Source organism: Acomys minous (genome assembly GCF_964271855.1).
Source record: "Acomys minous genome assembly, chromosome: 13".
NCBI lineage: Eukaryota > Metazoa > Chordata > Mammalia > Rodentia > Muridae > Acomys > Acomys minous.
The window spans coordinates 108850516-108874489 of record NC_140495.1 but is presented as its reverse complement, the minus strand read 5'-3'; the positions used below and the strand labels follow the sequence as shown (position 1 = coordinate 108874489).

Here is a 23974-nt window from a genome sequence, read left to right as displayed (position 1 = left end):
GGTGAGGAGCTACAGTGTGTGCTTCCATACCCCACTTCCCATGATCTCTGGACACTGCCTCGTGGAAGGAGAGGGTCTGGGCTTGCTCCCCTGAGGGTGGGAGCCTCCCAGAGTCAGCCTCAGCAAGGCTTCCCTGAAATGTAGTGGCCACCATGGTGTGTGGACATCCCAGTCGGTGTGGACATTGCACTGGGGTAAACGAAGGCATTGCTGAAGAGGGCTCCGTCCCTGCCGTGACTTCCAGGGTCACCCCACTGTCAAGGTCACCCTGTATGCTTAGATACAGGCTCCGATATCTTCAAGTGCTCAGGCGCAAAGTGGGCAGTGTTCTGAAGTCTCTTTTAGCCCAGGCACAGGGAAGGGGAAAGAGCAAACCACAGTGCCAAGTCACCCCGTCCTGGAGAAGCAGCTGGTCCAATTCTCCTCCAGTTGGGTTTCTTTGGCTTGGCTAGAGCACTGAGATCCTGCTAGGTGGCCCTAAAGGAAATGCCCAGTCCCAAGCCCACTGCTTTCCATGTGTCCAGCAGCAGGCATCCACACAGCTCTGTGAGGTGGGAACTGGCCATTTGCTAAGAATAGACTCTCTGGGTTAGCTCCTGCAAGCTCTTCCATGTGGTCAGCTTTAGCAAAGGGACACGACCTGTGTCCCTCTGAGTCAGGATGGGCGTGCTTTCTCTCTTCTTGAGCTACCACTGGGAGCCTGGCAAAGTTCTGGGACAAGGAGGCTTCAAAAGTGGCTACCTGTGCCGACAGAGCCAGGGCCAGGCAAAGTGCGGGCTCTGTCTTGGGAAGGTTCCCCTGGTCCCCTGGAGGGAGTGGGACAGGCAGTATTGTAGACTTCGACCTTTCCCAGACCTGCTTTGTCTGGGGCTCTTTAATGCTTACACCTCCCGAGCCGGGCGTGGTGGCGCACGCCTTTAATCCTAGCACTCGGGAGGCAGAAGCAGGCGGATCACTGTGAGTTCGAGGCCAGCCGGGTCTACAAAGTGAGTCCAGGACAGCCAGGGATACACAGAGAAATCCTGTCTCAAAAAAACCACACACACAAAAAAAATGCTTACACCTCCCTTCCTACCCACCTGCCCTAGACAGGAAGGAAGAGAGGTTAACGGGAACAGGAGCGGTAGACCTCTTTTTTAGACTCAGTTCCCAGGAGCGATTCCACTGGCCTAGTCGGCAGGATTCCAATAGTAAACCAGCAATTCAGCGAAGGTGACTGTAACTGCAGCCGCTGCAACCCGGAGCAACAACCAGAGCCCAGAGTAGCAGTTGGAATCTGGAGCGGTCCGTGGAGCAGTTCTCTCTCGGAGCGTCTTGAAGGGAAGTGATGAAGAGTCAAAACCAAAAGGCCTCTTGTTTGGGGCACACGTGTGTGTGTGTGTGTGTGTGTGTGTGTGTGTGTGTGTGTGTGTACACACACACATGTATATATCCTCTCAGAGTCTGTACTAGGATGTTCATCAGTTGGCGAAGGCCATGCCCCCCTACAGGAGGGCGGTTCCTCTTCCAGTGGACAAACATCACCTGTCCTCTCACAAGTCTGTTTTCATTGGGAAAACACCGCACACCCTTACTCGAGTCTATTTCACATCCCATACTTGGGATCAAAACAAAAAACATGTTTACATCCGCTACACATTACGGCCAGAGCAACAGGCCAGCCCTGGAAGCCACAGGGAGCAGGCAGGTGGAGCTCTCGCTCCACTCTGCACCCGGGCCTCTCTGCGGTCTGCAGCCGTTTGCATTTCCTGAAACCGGATCTTGATGTGAGAGCCGCCCCTGGGCCGGGGCGGGCGCCTCAGCCATGGCCCTGCGCAAGGAGCTGCTAAAGTCCGTCTGGTACGCCTTCACCGCGCTGGACGTGGAGAAGAGCGGCAAGGTCTCCAAGTCCCAACTCAAGGTGAGGGGCATCCTTGGGGCCTAGGGGGGCGCTCCACCACACCGGTTCCCATCCCCCGAGAGTCAGCAGTGGAAGCCATGGAAGCACCTTGCCACCCTGCAGCCTTGGCCCTGGGTGGAGTGCTGACGCAGGGTAGCAGAGCCCACAGTAGCTCAGTGGACGCTTCCCAGAGGCCCCAGGTTTGTGTCACCAGAGCCACTGTCCAGAACCAGGTACCCTGACCCGACGACGGTAGAGGTGGCATTGTGAGGTTCCTAGAGTCAGTAGCCAGGCCCCTTCCCCAAGCTGCTTGCGGGTTCCCCGGCGGCGTCAAGCTTGGGCACGTACCCTGCTCCTCCCTGTGGCTTCCTCACAGCTTTGGAGAAAGACAGTTAGTTAGTCTTGCCAGCTACTTCCTTTGGTGCCAAGAGCCTCCTCCATTTGCAAAGCAAGCCAGCGACTGAACCAGTAACGTGGACCAGCTACGGGGGGCCATGGCCAAAGTTGCCCCATGGCTCACCATCCTGTTCCACCTACAGTCGCAGGAACACAACTGGTTGGCAAGTTTGTCTTTTGCCTTGAGACCTCACGCTGGGTATGGGAGAGGGAAGGAAGCCAGGCTCGGAAAAGCCCCATCAGTGACCACCCCTCAAACCCCCCCACTCCCACCCACCCCCACTGCTCCCACTCTTGCCATCTTAAAGCCTTCAGGCCTGGACGAAGAAACCCTTTCTCGTCCCTGGGTAGGCGGCTTCTTCCCAGGAGAGTTGGCCAACGTGTCAGGTCACCCCATTCTCTGACCCTGCTAGGGATCTAGTCACTCTTGTAAATTTTTTTAATCAAGTGCCCCACTGGAGGCTGTAAGGCCAACACGAGGCAAGGCTGTCTCTCCCTCCTCTCACTCTCCCCTCAAAAGAGGGTGTATTCACAACTTCCACTGTTAATGACCCAGACAGGAAACCTGGGAGGCAAATGGAACAGGATAGGCTTGTCCCACCTCTGCCGCATTGCTGGAGTTGGGTCCTATGAACTTAGATGCTCCGGTTAGATCTGTCCCAGGCTTTCCCTTAGCTGGGTTTGTGAGCATATAGCGGATAATGCCCCTCTTCCCCTGGAAAGAGAATCCAGTACCACCCATGGTCCCCTAGGGAGGCAGGGTAACCCTTCTTTTCTGTGTCACCCAGCTCGTGTCCTCTAGTTGAATTTTCCACCCAAGAAAGGATGCTGGATCATCTGAACCCCAATCCTGTAGACACTGGGCCCCACACCCACCCTCCTCCCGCCCTCCTTCTGTAATACCCCGCCACATGGCTTCTTGCTCCAAGATGCTATGTTCTATGTCTGTGACCTCTGACACCTCTCCCGGCTCTCTGTGTGCCTTGTGTGCAGAGGGTGCAACCCTTAAATAGTTCCCGTGTGTGTGTGTGTGTGTGTGTGTGTGTGTGTGTGTGTGTGTGTGTGTGTGTGATCAGTCAGGAAGGCCTCCCAACTTCTGACTGGCCCCAGTCCCAGCCCTCCACCACCCCCCACAGGTTGACTATTTCTGGGGAAGATTCTCTGAGCATGTGTATCCTTTAACTCTGCACTTCACAGCTCAGGCCAAGCCCATTGCAGTGACATCGCTGGCCACACATGATCAACAGTAAATGTCACATCTGCCTGAACTGCCCACTCTCGAACTAACCCTGAGAGTCTTGGGCCATGTGGAGGTGAGGCAGAAATGTCAGGGCCTTTGCATGAGAGGGGTGGGTTTCCCCAGGCCCACTGAGGAGGATGCTGGGCTCGGTGGAAGTAATGATAGTGCTGGAGGTGGGGAGAGGCAGCCGAGTAATGGAGAAGTGGTCAGGAGGCGGAGGAAGAAGCCGAGGAGCCAGATACACCAGCGGGGCTCACCCCGTCTTCTGTAGACGTGGCACTGAGCGGAGGGTTAGCTGGTCTTATGAATATGGTTGCTAGCCTTTGTGCCCTCTGTTAGCCGCAGGCAGGAGACTGTACCCCTCCTAGTCGAGCTGTGTCTGTGGGTTGCCTCTCCCCCCTGAGGGGTGCTCGTAGAGGGCTAGCTTGGGCGCGTCGAGCTGAGCTGCGGCCAGAGGAAGGGAAAGAAGGGCTGGGAAAATCCCATGAGGCTGTGCTCGTGCACCTGGGAGTCCAGTACTTAGGGCTGACACAGGACACTCCGGAGATTGTCTCAAAAAACAAAAACAAAAACAAAACAACAACAAAACAAGCAAACAAGTCCAAAGGATGAAGAATGGTTTTGTTTTTCCTAGAGAATACAAGGCTGGTCGGGGGAGAAGCACAATTTCTTCTATAATGTCTCCTATTGGTTTTCTTGCCGGGGGGTGGGGTGGGGTGGGTAGCAGGGGGTGGGTGTAGTGTGGTGTGGTTTTTGTTTGTTTGTCTTCTTACTCAGTTTTTTTGAGACAGGGTTTCACTGTGTGGCCACAGCTATCCAGGAACTGTAGACCAGGCTGGCCTTGAACTCACAGAGATCCACCTGCCTCTGCCTCGTGAGTGCTGGGGTTAAAGGTGTGCGCCTCCGCTGCTGCCACTGCCAGGCTCTTATTTGTTTATTTAGCGATTTATTTAAATTGTGTTGCATTTACTTGTGTGCTGGATGTGTGTAGGTATATGTGACCCACACTGTGCATGTAAAGGTCATAGGACATCTTAGGAAGCCAGCTCTCTCCTTCCATCAGGTCTCAGAGGTTGAACTCAGCGGCAGGGCATGGGCAAGCGCCTCTACCTGCTGAGCTGGTCTTCTCCCAGGCCCTCTGCATTGCCTTAGAAAGTACAATGGGTTTTGTCTAGTTTGCTGTGAGCAGTGAAACTAAAGCATTGAGAAGAGTTCTCCTGCCCAAATGGACTCAGATTAAACATTTAGGAGTTGGGGACTGGGAGTTCTCATCGTAGTATCTTGCCTTTGGCCCAGGACTCAGTGTAGCCCAGGCTAGCCTCAAAGTCACAGAGATCCTTCTGCCTCCTCCAAGTGCTGGGACTAAAGGCCTGTGACACCATGCTGCCTGGCTGTGTCTTTTAAAAGGAGGACTTGGAACCTACACCAAGGTCACACCTATGATCCCGGCCCTCAGGAGATTGAGACAGGAGGATTGCTGAGAATTTGAGGCAGCCTGGGCTACAGTGTTAAGATCCTGTCTCGAAAAAAGAAAAGATAAAAGAGAGATTACTTATGCCTTATGAGGTCGTTGCCTGGTGCTTTCATGGGCTCCCACTGTGTGCGCGCCTCTGTCCCCTGCCCAGGATCTGAAGGCTGGGCACTGCAGAGGCAGACCTTTCCGTTTCTTGTGGTCAGTGGAGTCGTGAAAGCCAACCTCTCCCTGGACCTAGATCCCCAGGGAGAAGAGCTCCACCCGACACCCACAGAGGGAAGGGTAGATACGCAGAACCTTCTAGACCCAAGGAGCCAAGGGGCGAGTGAGGGAGTCCAGATGACAGTGTATGGGAAACAGACACCTAGACCCCACCCCTGGAAACTCTGAGTCAGTAGGTCACCGAGGGGCAGGCTTTTCGGTTTCATCTGCTCCCGTGGAGACCCAGAAGGGGCCTCGGAGCTAGACCCTGAGCGAGTCACTTCCTCCCGAGCCTCCATTTCCTCACCTGTGAAGCTCCAATAGTGAGTCCCTACCTCCTGGCCCAGGGCTGACTGAGATCTGCTGTGAGCTCCTGCCCACCTCGGCTCCACCCTTGCTGTTTCCTCCTCTGCCTGATCCCTCCCCCTTACCCCACCCCCACACGCCTAGGGAAGGTTAGCAGTCTGAGGTCAGCTCCTCTGAGAAATGGGTTGGCGAGATGGCTCAGTGGTTGAGAGGCACTGGCTGCTCTTGCAGAGGGCCTACATGTTGACTAGCAACTTTCTGTTAGGCCAGATGGTACTGACCCTTAATCCCAGCACCAGGTAGAAGAAGTGGGAGGCCAGCCTAGGCTACAGAGAGGGAGCCTCTGCAACTCTTTGTCATAAAGGCAGTATATGGTCCAGACTTGAACAACAAACTGATAGGCTGGCGAGATAGCGCATCCAGTTAAGGTACCAGCTGCCAAGCCTGACAGCCTGAGTTTGATCTCTGGACCTGCCTGTTGGAAGAAGAGAACTGGCTCCCCATGAGTTTTCCTCTGCTCTCCAGACAAGAGCTGTTAAAATAATAGATTTTAAAAAAACAAAATGCATCATTAAGCATTCCAGCCATGCCACCTAGTTATTAAGTGGCTCTGTAAAACGACTATGTGCTGTCTCCTGTTTGTGTATTTCTGGGTGTCACACCCATGCCTTAAGGATAAGATTTTTTGTTTGTTTGTTTTTTGTTTTTTGAGACGGGGTTTCTCTGTGTAGCCTTGGCTGTCCTGGACTCACTTTGTAGACCAGGCTGGCCTCGAACTCACAGCGATCTGGCTGCCTCTGCCTCCCGAGTGCTGGGATTAAAGGCTTAGACATGCCAGGCAGGACAAGAACCTTTAAGCCAAACCCTTTCCCCAGAGCTCAGTTGATGGCCTCCCTGGATCTGTGTTGCATGTCTGAGTGACTGCTGAACGCTCTGAGGTGTGTAGCTCTCTCTCTCTCTCTCTCTCTCTCTCTCTCTCTCTCTCTCTCTCTCTCTCTCTCTCTCTCTCACACACACACACACACACACAAACACACAATGTTAAAACAAACAAACACCTTAGGGATGGCTCTGCAGTGAAGAGCGCTGGCTGCTCTTCCTGAGGACCTGGGTTTGGTTCCTAGAACCTTACGGTGACTCACAACTGTGACTCCAGTATTTAAGACCTAGAAATGAGCTGGGCAGTGGTGGCGGCGCACGCCTTTAATCCCAGCACTTGGGAGGCAGAGGCAGGCAGATTTCTGTGAGTTTGAGGCCAGCCTGGTCTACAAAGTTAGTCCAGGAAAGCCAAGACTACCCAGAGAAACCCTGTCTTGAAACAAAACAAAACAGAAAAGGAAAACAAACAAACAAACAAAGTTGGCTCCCCATGCCCACGTCCGAAGGCTCACAGCCTATAACTTCAGCTCTAGGATGTCTGGTGACTCCTCTGGCCTCTGAGGGGCCCACACTTTTGAGCACATACCCACACATAGGCACACACATCACATCACATAACAAAAAGAAAGTAAATCTTCATAAAATAAAAAGAAAGAAAAGAAATGAAATACTGGGTCAAACACCATAACCAATTTTAATATATATACATAATTTATTGTTGATGATGATGATGTGTGTGTAGTTACGAGTATGGGAACCCTCAGGGGCCAGAAGAGGAGTTAATGTCCTGAGTGACAGGCAGCCGTGAGCTCTGGTCCTCTGGAAGAGCAGCAAGTGCTCTTAATTGCTGGACCATCTCTCCAGTCCACATCCAATTTTAAACTGATAGACTCTTTAACAAAACAGAGATGCCTAACTTAGTCAGTTATGGCAGCATCCACCTGTATTCCCAGCATTGGGATGTAGAGACGGGAAGATCATGAGCTCAGGGTTATATTTGGTTAAATGTGAGTTCAAGGCCAGCCTTGACTACATGGTGTGTGTGTGTGTGTGTGTGTGTGTGTGTGTGTGTGTGTGTGTGTTGTGTGCTATGTGTGTGTGTGTGTGTTGTGTGTTATGTGTGTGTGTTGTGTTGTGTGTGTGTGTGTTGTGTGTTATGTGTGTGTGTGTGTTGTGTGTTATGTGTGTGTGTGTTGTGTGTTGTGTGTGTTGTGTGTTATGTGTGTGTGTGTGTGTGTGTATGTGTATGTTGTGTGTATATTCATGCTCTGGCAGCAGGATATTAAAGCCCCCACTTCCCCAGTTTTTTCAGTATTTCCACACTGGACAGGAACTCACATCCACTGTGTGCAACTCTGGGCCTGGCTCTTTGTCATCCTGTGCTTCATGGTCCACAGCGGCTATGGCCCATTGTATTGAAAACAAAACGAAGGCTCAGAGTATGAAGGGGCTTATCCGGGACCCTACAAGCAGAAAGTGAGGGTCCCTGGCTTCCCCTGGCCCCTCCCCTCACTGGAGGGCAGCTGGTTGGCTGGGGCTCTGCAGGGCTCACGGAGGAGGCACTTGGAGGAGAGACTCAGCAGATGGGAATAAGTAAGGCTCTCATTTAAAATGGTCTGCGGGGTACCTGGAGGGTGTGGCTACGAGGCAGAGGCAGGCAGATCTCTGTGAGTTCGAGGCCAGCCTGGTCCACAGAGTTTCAGGTCAGCCAAGGCTGCACAAAGAAACCCTGTCTCAGAAAACAAGAAGCAAAAACAAAGCAAGAAGAAAAAAAGGAAAGTTTAAATCACTGGTACATAGGGAGTGCAAGTATACAATAATGAGTTTTTCCTCCCTTTGAGACAGGGTCTTACTGTCTGACCTGGAACTCTATGGAGACCAGGATGGCCTAGAACTCACAGAGGTCCACCTGCCTGTGCCTCCCGAGCGCTGGGACTAAAGGTTCGCCACTGTGCCCTACCCAATAAGTGACTATTTTTAGACACTGACACTGTCTCTCATTAAACAGTGTAACAGTTTCTCCAAAGCCACTTTCCCCACTCCCCCCCCCCTTTTTTTTTACTAACCTCAACCCCTTTGTTTTAGCATCATAAATCTGCTCAGCCTGTGCCCACCCCCACACATGGCTACGGTCACTCCTATTCCTCCATTTCACCGGCCATTTGTCACGAGCAGTCTTTGAGCCCTCCCTAGCTCCCGTCCCAGATCAGACTCACCTGGGTGCACATAGCATCCTGAATCCCTAGGCTTTGATTAAAAGTGGCCAAGTCAAGGGTCCTGCCCTGGATCGGCCCACTTGCTGCCTCCCCGCAGATAGCCTGGCATTTGCGGGCAGCCTCTTACTGTACAAGCCTGGAATCCCAAACTCCCATTTGGTCACTTACTGAGCGCCCACCCCGGGAGCTTCCAAGTCCTGGCTACCAACAAGTAACAAAGTAAAGCGAGGAAGGGTGTCCTCCAGGGGCTGTGGCCTAGGTGAGGGGGCCATCAAGGTTTCTCATCCGTCACCTGGGGACACGGATAGTTTGCTGTGGACGATGCAAAGTGCTGACTCTGCTCGGGCGTGTCAGATGGGATGTCATCCGTGGAGGACTCAGCCAGGGCAGGGTGGGGATGGACGGGTGGGCAAGGTGGAGTCAGCCTTTCTGTCAAGGTCTCATATTGTAGAGCAGGAAAGTGAACTGTTGCTTCTGTCCAAGGTGCTGTCCCACAACCTGTACACCGTCCTGCACATCCCCCATGACCCTGTGGCCCTGGAGGAGCACTTCCGGGATGACGACGATGGCCCTGTGTCCAGTCAAGGTTACATGCCCTACCTCAACAAGTATATCCTAGACAAGGTGAGGCGCTTCCCTCGCCAGCACCCTAATACCTAGCCTTCTATTCCAACTCCCCACCCCGCCTCCCTGTAAACTCCCATCTCTGTCCAATCTGCCTATCCCTGTTCCTCAACCTCCGCCCCTTACCCCAGCTGCCTGTGCCCCATTGTCTGTCTTCTATTTTAGCTTCCCCATCTCCCGGCCAAAGCCCACCCTGACCTCCACCCCCCTCTCCTCACCCGCCACCACCCGTGCAGGTTGCCCTTGGCTATCCTGTCCCCCCTGGGGGCTTCCCTCTTTTCTCCCTTGGGCTGAGAAACTAGTCTCACTGTTGCCATGGAAATTAAGGGGTGAAGGTGGGAGATATTGGTGAAGTGCCTGAGGCGGCTTGAGTTTAGCCTTGGGCTTGGCAGGAGAGGGGAGTGGGGTTTCTAGATAAACCCAAGAAGCCAGCTGGCTAACTCGCAGGCCTGGTGGGAGGTGGAGGAGGGGGCTTTCGTTAAGGAGCACTTTGATGAGCTGTGCTGGACGCTGACGGCCAAGAAGAACTACCGCACCGACAGCAACGGAAACAGCCTGCTCTCCAATCAGGATGCCTTCCGGCTCTGGTGTCTCTTCAACTTCCTGTCTGAGGACAAGTACCCACTGGTCATGGTTGTGGATGAGGTAAGGGTGACGTCAGACCCAGGGGTTGAGTTATTCAGGGCCCGGTTGTCCTTGTGCCTCCCCGAGGCCCCTTTCTTCACCAGCACTCTATGCTGCTTTAGTCCCTGCCTGGCTCTCTCTGGACCCTGAGATTTGCCCACATCACAGCATGGGTGCCTTCCTCCAGGAGAAGCAAAACCACGCTTCCATCAGGGGGCTTTGCTAGCTCTTGACGGGGAGGGAAATGAGCCACAGGCTTTCAGATTCTGTAGCGATGTAAATGCAGCACACGCTCAGCCCGGCGGCCGAGCATGTTCAAGAAGGGCATTTGGATCCAACAGCAGGATTTGATGCAGCAGCAGCAGCACTAGGCGCCTGGTTACCTAGGAAGGTGCTTTAAGATAAAGGGAGGCACCAGGTGGCGGAGGCACATGCCTTTAATCCCTGCACTCTGGAGGCAGAGGTAGGCGGATCGCTGTGAGTTCGAGGCCAGCGTGGTCTAGAAAGCGAGTCCAGGACAGCCAAGATAATGTAGAGAAACCCTGTCTCGAAAAACAAACAAACAAAACATATCAAAAGGATAAAGGGAAGCCAGGAAGCCATATGCAAACAGGAGGAGCTCAAGGTGGGCCACCAAGTCTGGCCTCAGACTTAGGTCCTTTTTTTCTTTTTCTTTGTTTCTTTTCTTTCTTTTTCTTTGTTTCTTTCGACTGGAGAGCCCAACAGACTCCAAGATATAGGGCATGCTGGGGGAAGAGACCAGGAGTCTGGGCCCTGCCTCCTTAGTTCTGGAGGAACTCCGAGGTCTGAACTAATGCCTTCTACTAACCACCCCCCATGGCACCCCTAAAGAGAGTTGCCCAAGACTGCCAGTGTGACATCAGGTCCCTGCCAGTTGGGGCAAGGGGCCCCTCAGAGAATAGGAAGGCTCTTGCTGCTGTGAGAGCAAACTGAAGCAGGATGTACCCCAACCACCACTTCCTGTTCCTACACCATGGTTTCCTGTGCCCGCCCTGCTTACACCCCCAGCCCTAGTCCCACGGCCCTCACACAGGGAAGGGTCTCAGGGGGCTGGGGTTGGCTTTAGAATTAGAAATCCAAATGAAGCACTGGCCATTTCCCACTTGTGGGACTCGAAGTGAGTCACTTACCACACTGGTCCTTGGTTTTTGTCATATGGAAAGTTGAGGGTATTGGGTAGCAGCGTTCTTTTTTTTTTTTTTTTTCAAGATAGGGTTTCTCTGTGTAGATTTGGCTGTCTTGGACTCACTTTGTAGACCAGGCTGGCCTCAAACTCACAGCCTCTGTCTCCTGAATGCTAGGATTAATGGCATGCACTACCATGCCCGGATTTTTTTTTCTTTTTTGTTTTTCAAGGCAGGATTTCTCTGTATAGCCTTGACTGCCCTACAGCTCACGCTGTAGAGCAGGCTGGCCTCGAACTCACAGAAAGCCATCTGCCTCTGCCTCTTGAGTTGCTGGGATTAAAAGTGTGCACCACCACCATCCTGGCTAGGGTTCTTTGGTTCTTTTTTTTTTTGGTTTTTCGAGATAGGGTTTCTCTGTTTAACAGCCCTGGCTGTCCTGGACTGCCAGCCTCGAACTCACAGAGATCTGCCTGCCTCTGCCTCCCGAGTGCTGGCATTAAAGACATGTGCCACCATGCCCGGCTGGTAAGAGGGTTCTTATACCATCTCTGTCACTGTGACTTGCCACTCTGGTTGGCCTATCAAATTCTACCTGACCCCATTCTTTTTTTTTTTTTTAATTTATTAATTTATCAAAACTAGGTCATACTATGCAGAACAGGGTTGCTTCAAACTGACAGAGATCTTGGCCAGGCCGTGGTGGCACACACCACTAATCCCGGCACTTGGAAGGCAGAGGCAGGTAGATCTCTGAGTTTGGTCTATAGAGCGAGTTCCAGGACAGATAGGGCAACACAGAGAAACCCTGTCTAAACCTCCCCCTGCCCCAACCAAAAACACCCCACAAAAAAAGCCCTCACAAAGATCTGCCTGCCTCTGCCTCCCAAGCACAGGGATTAAAGGCATACGCCACCAAGCCCAACAAGATCCTACATCTAGTTTACGGCAGAAAGGACTTGTTCTTAGGACAGGGAAGAGCCAGGATGTCTGGGGTGCAGTTAGTGTTACGCCCCCCCCCCCCATCCTCTCTCCTGGCTCCCTGAGCCCTTGTCCCGCGCCCTGGAGTGGTTGCTGAGGAGGTCACCCGACCTCCCTCCCCCTTCCAGGTTGAATATCTGCTGAAGAAGCTTCTGGGCAGCCTCAGCTTGGAGATGAGCTTAGGCGAGCTGGAGGAGCTGCTGGCCCAGGACGCCCAAGCAGTGCAGACGTCGGGGGGACTCAGCGTCTGGCAGTTCCTGGAGCTCTTCAACTCAGGCCGCTGCCTGCGGGGTGTGGGGCGGGACTCCCTCAGCATGGCCATCCAAGAAGTCTACCAGGAGCTCATCCAAGACATCCTAAAACAGGTCAGCCGAGCCAGGAGCTCTGAGAGGATCATCGGGATGGGGGGTGGGGGCGATGGAGGCCTCTCGCTCACTGACTTGCCTCTGGCCGCAGGGCTATCTGTGGAAGCGAGGGCACCTGAGGAGAAACTGGGCGGAGCGCTGGTTCCAGCTGCAACCCAGCTGCCTCTGCTACTTTGGGAGTGAAGAGTGCAAAGAGAAGAGAGGCACCATCCCCCTGGACGCTCACTGCTGTGTGGAGGTGAGGGCACAGGGTGCAGACAAGGGGGTCGGGAGCAAGGGTGGAGGAAAAGGGGACATTACTGTGGCGTTTCCGCTTAGATTAGGCCTGCGTAGCTCAGACGCACAAAATGGCTGCCTTGAGACCTTTCTCATCCACCTCGGCATTCCCCCCCCCCCCCCCCCCCCCCGTTTGTTAGTGTTAGTGGTCAAACCTGGGGTCTCCTTCATGACTGACGGGTGTTCTGCCATACAAGCCCAGCATCAGCACTTTAAAAAGACTAAAGCCAACAAGCAGATGCGAACTCATTGGTGGATTATGAGACTTCGGTAGAGCCCAGAGGCCATGCCTGGGTCATGGCTACACTCCACAGCAGATCTTCCCAGTTTTGTTTTGTTTTCCTTTGGCACAGGGTTTCTTGTAGTCTAGTGTGGCCTTGAACTTACAAAGTCAAGACTGACCTTGAATTCCTAATTCCTGTGCTTCCACTTCTCAAATACTGGGATTGTGTGCATGTTCCTGGCACATTTTTTTTTCCCGAAACAGGGTTTCTCTGTGTAGCCTTGACTATCCTGGACTTGATTTGTAGACTAGGCTGTTGGCCTCGAATTCACAGCGATCCTCCTGCCTCTGCCTCCCAAGTGCTGGGATTAAAGGCGTGTGCCACCACTGCCCGGCTACTTGTACTTTTTTTTAATAGGTGTACATGCACATATATATATGGAAACCACAGTTTAGTCTGGGATGTCATTCCTCAGGAACTATCTGCTTTAGTTTTTGTTGTTGTTGTTGTTTTGTTTTTTAAGACAGGGTCCGTCCCTGTCTCAGCCATTGGCTGTCCTGGACTCACTTTGTAGACCAGGCTGGCCTTGAACTCACAGCGATCCACCGGCCTCTGCCTCTCTAGTGCTGGGATTAAAGGCGTGCGCCACCACCGCCCTGCTGTGAGAGTGGTTGACTCTTAAGAGAAAACAGGCTCTTCCTCTCCCAGCAGCTAACAATTGCCAGTAGGACCCCCTGCTTGGGCTTGGGAGAGTGTGCCCACCTCTGCTCTCCATATTGGGACTGTGTCCGGCTTGGGTGTGTACAGGTTGTGGACAGGCTGTCACCACTGCTGTGAGCTCGTCTGTGCAGCGGCCCTGCCATGTACAGAAGACGATGTTTCCTTGTAGTCATCAGCCACCTCAGTGCTTAATATAGTCTTCCCGCCCTCTTCTGAGATCACCCCTGACCCCTCTTCATTCTCTGGCACCATCTTCTGGGACCAGAAGTTCCTGAAATGAAGGATGCGAGATGCACTGGCCTGTGGGAAGAATGATGAATCATTAGGAGTCAGTTTAATACTCTGTCCGTTTAGGAGCATGGCCGCAGTGGAGTCCCCTCTAGGGCTTGTGACCATGTAGCCCCATAGGTAGCCGAATAATGGTGTCAGGTATGAGTCTCACCCATGAAAGTGGGACTTGGAGCCAATCAGAACGTGACTGGTCATTCCCATGACGTTCGAACCACTATCGCCCCCCAGTGGGCGTGTCTTTCCTGGCCGGTCACTACTGTAACCTGAAAGCTTGGCCGCTGAGGCACGGCTGATGGTGGCTTCGCGCCGGCATCATGCTCCTTACAGCACTATGAAAGCTAGCCAATAGAGATGAAGCTTCCAGGTTCATACCAGCTTGGTTTTGCCGTGTCCTGAGGCACGTGTCTTATTGTCAGGTTCTGAAGACAAATTCCAGTAGCCTGTCATGGCACCCCATTGGCCAACAACTCCAAAAATAACTAACACCTGACACTTTGCTTGCTTGCTTTTTTATTTTTTGAGACAGGGTTTCTCTGTGTAGCCTGACCTGTCTTGGACTCACTTTGTAGACCAGGCTGGCCTCGAACTCACAGAGATCCACCTCTGCCTCCCTGAGTTGTGGGATCACAGGCACATGCCACTGCGCCCAGCTGGCACTGGACTCTTAGGTTTTAAATGTTCATTTAATTGTATGTGTGCCTGAGTGTACGTATGTGCGCCATATGTGCTCAAGAACGCGAGGAGGTAAGAAGAGGAGTCGGATCTCCTAGAACTGGAGTTAAGAATGGTTGTGCGTAGCCGTGTGGGTGCTGGGAACCAGACCCAGCCCATCTCCAGGAGACAGAAGCAAGCACTCTTAACTCCTGAACTGTCGATCCAGCCCCCGCGCCCCCGGCTCTGGATATGTTTCTGTTGGGTATATTTCCATTTCTCTTTGGTGCATACTTACATAGGAACAGCATCACTGGACCATGTGATTATTCTAGCTTTTGAGGAAATGCCATTTTTTTTCAACAGTTACATCATCTGATATTTTCACCAGTGGGATCCAAGTATTACAGGCTTTTTTTTTCTTGTTGTTTTTACATTAAAAATGTATGCCAGGAGTGGTGGCCCACACCTTTAATCCCAGCACTTGGCACCCGGAGAAACTATGTGAACTCAAGGCCAGGCTGGCCTACATAGTGAGTTACTGGCAGCCAAAGCTACATAGCCTCAAAAAACAAAAACAAAAACAAAACAAACAAAGAAAAAAACCCAAAAACCCAGGCAGGCGGTGGTGGCCCACACTTTTAATCCCAGCACTAGGGAGGCAGAGGCAGGTGGATCTCTGAGTTGGAGGCCAGCCTGGTCTACAGAGCCAGATCCAGGACAGCCAGGACGACATTAAAAAACTCTGTATTGGGGCTGGAGAGATGGATCAGAGGTTAAGAGCAACGTCTGCTCTTCCAGAGATCCTGAGTTCAATTCCCAGCAACTACATGGTGGCTCATGACCATCTGTAATGAGATCTGGTGGCTTCTTGTGGCAGGCAGAGAACTGTATAAATAATAAATATAAAGCCGGGCGTGGTGGCGCACACCTTTAATCCCAGCACTCGGGAGGCAGAGGCAGGCGGATCGCTGTGAGTTGTGAGTTCGAGGCCAGCCTGGTCTACAAAGTGAGTCCAGGATGGCCAAGGCTCCACAGAGAAACCCTGTCTCGAAAAACCAAAAAAAAAAAAAAAAAAAAAAAAATATATATATATATATCTTTTATTTAAAAAAAAAAAGAACTCTGTCTTGAAAAACAAACAAGAAAGGAGAAGGAAAAGAAATAAAAGGAAAGGGCTGGAGAGATGGCTCAGCGGTTAAGAGCACTGGCTGCTCTTCCAGAGGTCCTTAGTTCAATTCCCAGCAACCACATGGTGGCTCACAACCATCTATAATGAGATCTGGTGCCCTCTTCTGGCCTGCGGGTGTACATGCAGGCAGGCAGAGCACTGTATACGTAATAATGAATAAAGAAATCTTCAAAAAAAAGAAAAGAAAAGAAAAAGAAAGAAAGAAAAGGAAGGCTAATGAAGGCAGCTAGTGAGGGCGAGGGCGCCAGACACACCCCTGTGTTACCACTATCCCCAAAACCTTGAAGAGCAAGTAACATTGGAGAGACGAGGTGGAAATCAGCAGCTGTGGAGACATACCAAGATGAAAATGGCATACACGCACCCCGGGGCTAACCATCCACCCCAGACCATGCATTCTGGCTGGGTGGGAAAGGTCCCAGAGAAGATGGTCAGCTAGGAGGAGGAGGAGCTGGGGCAGGTGTGGCCCCCATCTCAGTGAAGTCACCCAGCCCGGCCATCTCCTAGGTGCTTCCGGACCGCGAAGGAAAGCGCTGCATGTTTTGTGTGAAGACTGCCAGCCGCACATATGAGATGAGCGCCTCAGACACACGCCAGCGCCAGGAGTGGACGGCCGGTGAGTGCCGGCCTTGATCTAGCTGGACCTCGGTCTTTTCATCTGAGTGGCCCTTGGACTCCCTTTACGCTGGTGGCCTGGGCTCAGGCTGACTCCGTCCCACTCTGCCCATAGCCATCCAGACCGCCATCCGGCTGCAGGCTGAGGGGAAGACGTCGCTGCACAAGGACCTGAAGCAGAAGCGGCGGGAGCAGCGGGAGCAGCGCGAGAGGCGCCGGGTAGCCAAGGAGGAGGAGCTGCTGCGGCTGCAGCAGCTGCAGGAGGAGAAGGAGAGGAAGCTGCAGGAGCTGGAGCTGCTGCAGGAGGCGCAGCGGCAAGCGGAGAGGCTGCTGCAGGAGGAGGAGGAGCGCCGCCGCAGCCAGCATCAAGAGCTACAGCAGGCTCTGGAGGGCCAGCTGCGGGAGGCGGAGCAGGTGAACCTGGTCCAGAGGGGCGGGGCTTAGGCAGAGGGCGGAGCCTGCGGGCCGGAGAATTCTGAGATGCCGGGCGAGCACTAGGGGCAGAACTAGGGTACAGGGTGGAGCCTTGGGCGGGGTGGGGGTGGGGCTCGAGAATCCTGGGGGCATGGTCTGGGAAGAGGTAAGGGATGGGTCATGACATGGGCGTGACGGGAAGAGGACCAGGCCTAGGTACCTGATGAAGCCTAGGTATAGGGCGTAACCTACAGTCTGAAGGATGCTATGGGAGGGGCCTAGATAGGGTGGAACTTAGAGGCTGGTCGGAGGTTAGAGGCGGGGCCTGAGGGGGTCTGAGGGGAATAGTTTGGAGTGGGTCCTGGACAAATGGTGGAGCCCATAGAATGGAGGCTGTTGTGGGTGGGGCCTAGTGGGTGGTGGGGTGGGGCCGGAACAGTGGGTATAGCCTTGGGCAAACCCCTGGTGCAGAATGGGAGCTAGTCCAGAAACCTCTTCCGGGGCAGGACTTGGGCCAAAGAAGCTGCTTAAGATCTCGTGATTGCAAGTCGTTTGGAATGAAATCAATCTAGATATGAACTAAAATTTAACAAAACCAGTTTGGGGACTAGAGGGGAGGATTGGTAGGTAGGATGCACGTGGAGGGCACAAGAAACAATTGAAGTTAAAATCTGAGAAAACTCAGTTCTCGGCCATAGAGAGCTTGTTCAGTGGGCGAAGGCGCCTGCCGCACAAACGTCCTGCATTCTATTCCTGGAAACCCCCCCCCCAAAAAGTGGGCAGAGAGAACCGGCTCCACAAAGTTGCCCTCTGACCGCCGCAGGCATGCTGTGGCATGTGCGCCCGGCACGCCTCCACCTTCAGAGCTGTATGAGCTCAGACACGCACTAAGTGTGTATCAGTACCTAGATTTCTGTTCTTGGTGATAAGTGAAGAAACGGTTGTAAGGAATTCAATAGAGCCACGCAGGGTATTTCACACCTGTAATCTGTTGAAGAGGTGGAGATAGGAAAAAATCAAGAGTTCAAGGTCATCCTTGCTACTTAGTGAGTTTGAGGCCAGCCTAGACTACCTGAGATCCTGTCTCAAAAGAACAAAGTGGGGAGCCAGGCGTGGTGGCGCACGCCTTTAATCCCAGCACTTGGGAGGCAGAGGCAGGTGGATCGCTGTGAGTTCGAGGCCAGCCTGGTCTACAAAGTGAGCCTAGGACAGCCAAATCTACACAGAGAAACCTTGTCTCGAAAAAAAAAAAAAAAAAAAAAAAAGAACAAAGTGGGGCTAGAGTGATGGCCCTGCAGTTAAGAGCACTGGCTGCTTTCTCAGAGCACCTAGCTCGGACTGCCAGCACCCACACCGCAGCTCATAACCGGCCAGCGGATCACTGACCACATGTTGTGCACAGACATATATATATGCAGCCAAAACACCCATGCACATGAAACAATACGAACAAAACAAAACAAAACAAAACAAAAAAGCTGGCAGTGGTGGCTCACACCTTTAATCCCAGCACTCAGGAGGCCAAGGCAGGTAGATCTGTGAGTTCAAGGCCAGCCTGGTCTACAGAGAGAGTTCCAGGACAGCCAGGGCTACACAGAGAGACTCTGTTTCCTGGGGGGTAAGGGGAAGAGTTCAGTAACTTTTGGGTTTTGTAATAATTGCAGTCCCTAGCTGGGCAGTGGTGGTGCACGCCTTTAATCCTAGCACTCGGGAGGCAGAGGCAGGTGGATCGTTGTGAGTTCGAGGCCAGCCTGGTCTACAAAGTGAGTCCTGGACAGCCAAGGCTACACAGAAAACTCTGTCTTGAAAAATCAAAATAATAATAATAATAATAATAATAATAATAATAATAATAATAATAATAATTGCAGTCCCTGACACCCGCCATAATGAGATTATAATTGTTAGGGTAGGAGCTAGGAAGGGCTTACCTTCATTTAATATGTTGTTTTATTGTAATATAACACACTATGATGTTTAATTACATGTAATTATAACTGGTGTTGTCTTGTGTGAGGTGCTGGATAGCAAACACAGGGCTGTGGGCATACTAGGCAAGCCCTCTGCCTCCAAGCTACAGACCCAGCAGGCGTCTAATTACTGTTTCTAAGGCCAGTGCAAGGAAAGAATAATTTGAGGTATCAGGGCTGTTGGACAGGTCGGATCAGGAGCCCCGAACAAAAGACCCTTCATACCCACAACCAGGCAGAGCCAGGGGGGCTGGGGGATGGGAGGGGTTGGGGAGCCAGTAGCGGGTCCTTTCTCCCCTGACCCGCTCTACGCTCCCCACAGGCCCGCGCCTCGATGCAGGCTGAGATGGAGTTGAAGAAGGAAGAGGCGGCCCGGCAGCGGCAGCGCATCGCGGAGTTGGAGGAGATGCAGGAGCGGTTACAGGAAGCCCTGCAACTGGAGGTGAAAGCTAGGCGGGACGAGGAGGCCGTGCGCCTCGCCCAGACCAGGTAGGCACGAGGACCAGGGTCCCCTTCTCGCCGGCGCCTGCGCGGACCCTCCCTCCTCAGCTCTGAGCCGTCCCCGGTGCTCCGGCAGGCTCCTGGAGGAGGAGGAGGAGAGGCTGAAGCAGTTGATGCATCTGAAGGAGGAGCAAGAGCGCTACATCGAGCAAGCGCAGCAGGAGAAGCAGGAGCTGCAGCAGGAGATGGCGCTGCAGAGCCGCTCCCTGCAGCGCGCCCAGCAGCAGCTGGAGGAGGTGCGGCAGAACCGACAGAGGGCGGACGAGGACGTGGAGGTGAGGCACCGGCGGGAACCGGGAGAAGCAGGAGGGGCCAGTATGTCATTGCGTCTACCCCAGAGCCGAGCTACCTTTCTTCAAACTTTCATTGTCTTCAGCTGGCTGCGTTACCGCCTACAAACTGCCTAACCTCTGTCCGAAGTTTCTCATCCGGGAGAGGAAACATAACTCTTGTTAGCGCAATGAAACATGCTAATGCATGGCAGCTAGTATGTAAATACCGACACACCCTTTGTCAGTCCTATTGACTGGGGAAGAATTCCCCCTCCGACTCCTTTAAGCCCTAAATTTGTACAATGTTACTTGGAGTTTGAACATCTATAGATTAAGAGTTATAGGTGGTTTTTGTTTGTTTTTTGTTTTTGTTTTTGTTTTTTCGAGACAAGGTCTCTCTGTGTTAGCCTAGGCTGTCCTAGGCTCGCTTTGTAGACCAGGCTGGCTTCGAATTCACAGCTATCCACCTGCCTCTCTGCCTCCTGAGTGCTGGGATTAAAGGCCTGCGCCACCACGCCCGGCTTAGGTGTTTGATTTTTTTTTTTTTAATGTTTTTAATTTTTGTGTGTATGAGTGCATGTACATCTGTGTCTCACGTGTTAGCGGTGCTCACAGAGGCCACAAGGTATCAGTTGTTGGATCCCCCTGGGAATGGAGTTACAAAGGATTGTGAGCCACCACGTGGGTGCTGAGAATCCAACCCTGGTCCTCTAAAAGCAGCCAGCGCACTTAACTGCTGCTCCGTTCTCCAGGCCGATGATGTTTTGTTGTTGTTGTTGGCTGTGGGGGTGGTGGCTGTGGCGGCAGTGGTGGTTTGTCCTTACCACTAATGCCTTTAGGATCTGGGGATGTGGCTCGGTCGTAGGCTGCACGCCTAGCGTGCACAGAGCCCTGGGTTCTTTCCCAGCACTATTTGTTCCAGGCATTGTGGCTGTAACTTTGCACTCGAGATCAGAAGTTCAAGGTCCTCATCCGCTACATAGTGAGTTTGAGGCCAGTGAGTTTGAATACATGAGACCCTGTGCCATAAAAAAAGAAGTCAAATAAATACATTTTTAAAAGCTTTTGCTTGGTATGACGTCACAGGCCTTTAATCCCAGCACTCAGGAGGCAGAGGCAAATGGATCTCCGTTGAGTTCTGGACTAGCCTGGTCTACCAAATGAGTTCGGGTCAGCCAACTACATAGTGAGACCCTGTCTAAAAAGCTTTTTATTGGAGCTGAAATGATGGCTCATTGGTTATGAGCACTTGCTGCTCTTCTAGAGGACCAGAGTTCGAATCCCAGCACCCACATCAGCTCCCTGACAACCACCTGTGACTCCAGCTCCGGTGGATCCTCCAGCCTCTGTGCATGGGCACCTTCACTCATGTGCACATACCTACACCCAAACATGATATACACAGTTTTAAATGATACCTTCCTAAGTAGCTGTCCTGGACTCACTCACTCACTCTGTAGACCAGGCTGGTCTCGAACTCCCAGAGATCTGCCTGCCTCTGCCTCCTCAGTGCTAGGATCACAGGGGTGTGCCACTGTGCCAGCATTACAAACAAATCTTTTTTTGTTTTGTTTTGTTTTGTTTGGGGTTGTTTTGTTTGTTTGTTTGTTTTGTTTTGTTTTGAGACAGGGTTTCTCTGTGTAGTCTTGGCTGTCCTAGACTTACTTTGTGGACCAGGCTGGCCTCGAACTCACAGCAATCCACCTGCCTCTGCCTCTGGAGTGCTGGGATTAAAGGCGTGCGCCACCACCATGCCTGGCATTTTTGTTTTCTTAAAGATCAATGTATTTTATGTGATGTGTACATGAACAACAGGCATGCGCGTGTCCTGGGAGACTAGAAGGCGCACTGGATCCCATGGAACTGGAGTTACAGATGCTGTGAGCTGCCCGGAAGGTTCTGGGAGCCACACCTGGTTCCTTTGCAAGAGCAGCGAGTACTGTCGACCACTGAGATGTCTCTCAGGCTCCCTTTTCTTTTCTTTTCTTTCTTTCTTTCTTTCTTTCTTTTTTTTTTTTTTTTTTTTTTTGTTGTTTTTTTGGTTTTTTTTTTTTTTTTTTTTTTTTTGAGACAAGGTTTCTCTGTGTAGCTCTGGACTCACTCACTCACTCTGTAGACCAGGCTGGCCTCGAACTCACAGCGATCCGCCTGCCTCTGCCTCCCAAGTGCTGGGATTAAAGGCCTGCGCCACCACGCCCGGCTCAGGCTCCCTTTTCTGAGATGGGATCTCATGTAGTCCATGATAGCCTCTCATTATGTAGCCCAGGCCCTGCTCCCCCCGCCCCTCCCCCGCCCCCACGCCCCAAGGGCTAGCATTAGAATGCCCAGCCTTGCAGGAGTTTCCTAGGGAGGTGATAAGTAGGCGAGCAGCCCCCCACCGCCATGGACGCAGTTCTGACCCACTCCCACCACCCTGCCCTACAGGCTGCCCAGCGGAAGCTGCGCCAGGCCAGCACCAATGTGAAACACTGGAACGTCCAGATGAACAGACTCATGCACCCAATTGAGCCCGGAGGTGAGCTTTCCCTGTCTTGGGAGAAAAGGGGGCGCTGCCCAGATCTCCTGGGTCACAAACGTGGAACTGAAGGCCAAAGACCTCCCCTCTCCCAGGCTTGAGGCAAGATCCTCACTCCTCCCACCCGGACTCACTTTTCTCCTTCCTGCCTCCCTTCTCTCTGCCAGACAAGCGCCCCACCACCAGCAGCTCCTTCACCGGCTTCCAGCCTTCTGCCCTTGCCCGCCGGGACTCCTCTCTAAAGCGCCTGACCCGCTGGGGTTCCCAAGGCAGCAGAACCCTTTCGGCCAACAGCAGTGAACAGAAGTCCCTCAATGGTGGGGGTGAGACCCCCGCCCTGGCTTCTGCCTCTCAGGAAGATCAGCTGGATCCAGCGCCAGAAAATTAGCTTCTGTTGACCCCTCGTTCTTCCAACGCTGTGTCTCCTCGGACCCGGCCCCCTGCCGCGGGCCTGTGGGTGGCCCCGCCCACTCTGGTAAGGTCCTGGTGCTACCACCCGCTGACCAGAAGCCAGTCCGAGGATGGGACTTGGTTGCCATTCTTAGCAGGCCCAGACCGTGGAGGATGTGTGGGATATTCATACTTGAAAATATGGCTCTGTGCTTCCGCCTCAAGGACCCTGTCACCAGGGCTGGGAGAGAAAAGCGAACAAACCAAAGGTCATCATCCCTTCAGACTACCGCCGAGTCACGGAGGCGGACTTCCAAATAAAACTCCCCAACCCCCATGTGCCCGCTGCTCCTGCCTCTCCGTCCCTCCTTCCCAGAGACAGTAGGTGTGGCGAGGTGGTAAGGAGCACGTACTGTGGGCCGAACCTGGCTGTGCCGCTTTCTCGTGGGTGAACTTCACTCCCCGCATGGGTTGACGGAGATGCCCATAGTCCCCGCGGTGGAGGGCCTGTGAGGAGCGTGCGCAGTAGCAAGCATCATCGTTACTAGGATCTGAAGTGTTTTATTGAGCATCTGCTGTGTGCCTCGAGGCCACCCACATAAGACTTCATTCCCCTAAGCGCTGGGTCAGTATGACTACAGTGATAGAGGTTCCGGGAGATGGGGGATCGCGCGTCCAAAGCAGTCCAAACCCGCTACATCCCGTATTCTCTCAGACAAGAGAGCCTCTAGCAAGCAGGTGGGACTTTCCTGGGTACTGGGTCACTCTATGCTCTCTGCTTCCTGTCCTGCCCGGATGTAAAAAGCATCTTGGGGGAAGCCACCAACTGCTTCACCACCCATTCCCTGCCACGACAGAGTGAGCCCTCCAAAACGTACGCCAAACAAACAAACAAACAAACAAAAAACAGTTCAGTCGCTTGTGTCAAAGACTCCTCCTTCTTCTCTCCATTTGGCCGGGGTGGGGGGCGGTTGGGGGGTGTGGGGGGTGGGAGCGGTGCCTTCCACTCCTGATGCTTGGATGGGATTTCCAAAATGCAGGTGTTTTTCTGGACTCCTCATTCCTAGCCTCTTAGTGCTGTCCAAAAACTGTGTGCTGTTGCTTGAGACAGGCTCTCGCTCTATAGCCCAGGATAGCCTCCAACTCAGCCTGAGTCAGGGTTGAGATTACAGGTAGGCACAACCGCGCTTAGCCATATCCAGGAGTTAATATTATAGTGTGTGCGTATATGTGCATGTGTGTGCGTGTGTGTGCGCCATGGGGACTGTCGCGTCCGAGGACAGCTTTCAGGCGTCGGTTGTCCCCTCCCACCACATAGCCCCAGGAATCTGACTCAAGTCAGCAAGCCTGGCAGCAGGCGCCTTTTTGCTCACTGAGCCATGTCACCCTCGACCTGCGTTGTAAGTTTTGGGGGGTCAAGTTTCACGAGCCCCCACTTGGGGTAATCTACCCAGGAAGACCCGCTGCAGTTTTGCCTCAGGGAGCTAGCCTAAGCTTCTTCCTTTCATAGTATATGCCACAGCATGTGTAACTACACGCTGGAGGTCCTTGAAAACAAGGACATTATCTTCTTCAACACCCGGAGGCTCCCAATGCCGCTGGGACACGGGGCC

The 23974-nt window shown here is 52.9% G+C and overlaps 1 protein-coding gene across 1 annotated transcript; it reads left to right on the top strand.

Annotated features, from left to right (window-relative positions):
- Positions 1–1748: 1748 nt before the first annotated feature.
- On the top strand, positions 1749–23273 carry DEF6 (DEF6 guanine nucleotide exchange factor). Its single transcript, XM_084754878.1, has 11 exons — positions 1749–1900; positions 9075–9215; positions 9675–9860; positions 12094–12330; positions 12422–12568; positions 16192–16300; positions 16415–16713; positions 19006–19172; positions 19261–19459; positions 21881–21971; positions 22139–23273. Exons 1-11 carry the CDS (start codon positions 1805–1807, stop codon positions 22357–22359), a joined length of 1893 nt encoding a protein of 630 aa, XP_084611004.1. The 5' UTR covers positions 1749–1804; the 3' UTR covers positions 22360–23273.
- The last annotated feature ends 701 nt before the right edge of the window (positions 23274–23974 follow it).